Source organism: Cervus elaphus, chromosome 26 (genome assembly GCF_910594005.1).
Source record: "Cervus elaphus chromosome 26, mCerEla1.1, whole genome shotgun sequence".
In the NCBI taxonomy this organism is placed as follows: Eukaryota; Metazoa; Chordata; class Mammalia; order Artiodactyla; family Cervidae; genus Cervus; species Cervus elaphus.
The window spans coordinates 11490195-11493044 of record NC_057840.1 but is presented as its reverse complement, the minus strand read 5'-3'; the positions used below and the strand labels follow the sequence as shown (position 1 = coordinate 11493044).

Genomic DNA, 2850 nt, shown 5'->3' with positions numbered 1-2850 from the left:
TGAGAGTCCCTTGGACTGCAAGGAAATTCAACCAGACTATCCTAAAGGAGATCAGTCCTGGGTGTTCATTGGTAGGACTGATGGCTGAAGCTGAAACTCCAATACTTTGGCCACCTGATGCGAAGAGTTGACTCATTAGAAAAGACCCTGATGCTGGGAAAGATTGAGGGCAGGAGGAGAAGGGGACGGCAGAGGATGAGATGGTTGGATGGCATCACCGACTCGATGGACATGGGTTTGAGTAGACTCCGGGAGTTGGTGATGCTGGGGAGTTAGGGAGGCCTGGCATGCTGTGGTTCATGGGGTTGCAAAGAGTCGGACACGAATGAGTGACTGAACTGAACTGAACTGAACTGAACTGAAGAAGGGAGTCTCATGACAAAAACACAAAACCAAAATCTATACAGAGCATCATTGTCAGTGGCCCTTTATATGTCCGGGAAACACATTCACAGGAAAGCTGCTTTGCATGGCAGGTGTTTTACATAAATTATTTAAATATAAAAATTATTGAAATGTATTTCATAGTCATTAGTCATAAATTGAGTAACATAAATATGCAGTTTTGTTTGATGAACTGTATTTAAACCACATAAAACAGCATTTTAGAAGAATATCAGAAAGGTGGAATGACATCAACAATATGTTAAATTTTCTAACTTTCAAATTTCATTGTTTTAATCAATTTTTTATTCTATGTGGAAGAATAGCAGTCATGTTTAATTGTTATATAATAAGCAGTACTTAATACTAAGTACATAATGAGGATACATAATTACTCATTCATTTATTCACTCATGTTTAAACATATTTATTATAGGCTTGCCCAGAGATAAGTACTATTTTAGGTACTGCAGGAAGAAAAAAAGAATGTTCCTTTGTCAAAAATTTATATTTAAGGGGAACAGTTTAATAGATTAATGTCTTAGTCATCTATAAAAACCTCATGTAAATATATGCTACACGTCTTGGAAGGCTCTTTTCCCATTGTTAATAGGCATTGAAGACTTCTTTGGACATTGGTTCAGTGAAATGAGGCTTTTGTGTCTATTAATTTTCGGAAGGCATCATTCACATCTTTATTCCTCAGGCTGTAGATCAGAGGGTTCAGCATGGGGTTGACCACTGTATAGAACACAGAGGCCACCTTGACAGTTTGTCACAAGTTCTTGGAATTGGGCACACAGTAGAGAGAAAGGATGGTCCTATGGAAGATGGTAATGGCAGTCAGGTGAGACGCAAAGGTGGAGAAAGCTTTGCGACATCCACTGGCAGAACGGATGTTTAGCACAGTGACAAAAATAAAGACATAGGAAGTGAGGATGATCAGAAGTGTACTCACCTTGTTGAAGGTGGCGAAGCCAAAGAGCAGCAGGTTGGGGGTGTGTGTATTGGAGCTTGAGACAGCAATGAGAGCAGTGTATTCACAGAAAAAGTGGTTGATCACCTTATGTCCAGAAAAGTTTAGTTGGAGGGCATAGCAAAGGAGTACCAATGGGCCAAACATGACCCAGAGATATGACCCAGCCACCAGCAGGGCACACAGCCTCTGTGACATGACCACTGTGTAAAGCAGAGGGTTACAGGTGGCCACGAAGCGGTCATAGGCCATCACTGCCAGCAAGAAGGACTCAGTCACCACAGCAATGCAGGAGAGGAAGAACTGCAGCATGCAGCTACTGTAGAAGATGCTCTTATCAGCCATGACCAAGTTCTCGAGCAGCTTGGGAGTAACAATGGAAGAGTAACAAAAATCAACAAAAGAAAGATGACTAAGGAAAAAATACATGGGGGTGTGAAACTTAGGGTTAATTTTGATGATTACCATCATGCCCAGATTTCCTACCACAGTGATAATGTACATGATCAGAAACATGAGGAAGAGAGGAATCTGAAGCCCTGGATAATCTGTGAAACCCAAGAGGGCAAACGTTGTCTCCAGACTCAGATTTTTTGTAGTCATCACTATGATGCCTTTGAAAAGAAAAAATGGGAGAAGGGAGTTTTTCTTGACAAAGAGGAGATTTACAGAAATAAGTGAAAATCATACTATGACTTTCTGTGATGGACTAAATAAAATGAAAGGAGTTATTAGTTCTAACTTCTTCCATTTACAACATTCCTTATATAGATAACTACTGTGGATGGATCTACCAATCCAACTGAGTCTCTGAACTGTTTTTGCATATCCATTGCAGCTGGTATTTTCCTAGACATACTTAACACATTGAAGTGAGTACATTCACTCATCAGCTAGTAGCATAGTATGCACACAACTGATAGAAAATATTTGCACATGAATGCATAAGCAAATGAAAGTGTCTAAGAAAAATGTGAGATGTTTGCCTCAAATAACAACATACATTGTTACTGTATTTTGCTCGCATACACAAATCAATTAAAGCCTTGAAGAGAATATGTTTGTCTTCTAAGTATCAAGAAAAATAATAGAGACATCTAAGAAGAGAGTATCAGTTCAGTCAGTTCAGTTCAGTTGCTCAGTCGTGTCTGACTCTTTGTGACCCCATGAATCGCAGCACACCAGGCCTCCCTGTCCATCACAAACTCCCGGAGTTTACCCAAACTCATGCCCATCGAGTCGGTGATGCCATTCAACCATCTCATCCTCTGTCATCCCCTTCTCCACCTGCCCCCAAATCCCTCCCAGCATCAGGGTCTTTTCCAGTGAGTCAACTCTTCGCATGAGGTGGCCAAAGTATTGGAGTTTCAACTTCAGCATCAGTCCTTCCAATGAACACCCAGGACTTATCTCTTTCAGGATAGTCTGGTTGGATCTCCTTGCAGTCCAAGGGACTCTCAAGAGTCTTCTCCAACACCACAGTTCAAAAG

The 2850-nt window shown here is 40.9% G+C and overlaps 1 protein-coding gene across 1 annotated transcript; it reads right to left on the bottom strand.

Moving 5' to 3' along the window:
- Positions 1–1024: 1024 nt before the first annotated feature.
- On the bottom strand, positions 1025–1963 carry LOC122684442 (olfactory receptor 5D14-like). The gene is given in 1 exon segment (XM_043888559.1): positions 1025–1963. A coding segment is annotated over 1 exon segment (939 nt).
- Positions 1964–2850: the final 887 nt, after the last annotated feature.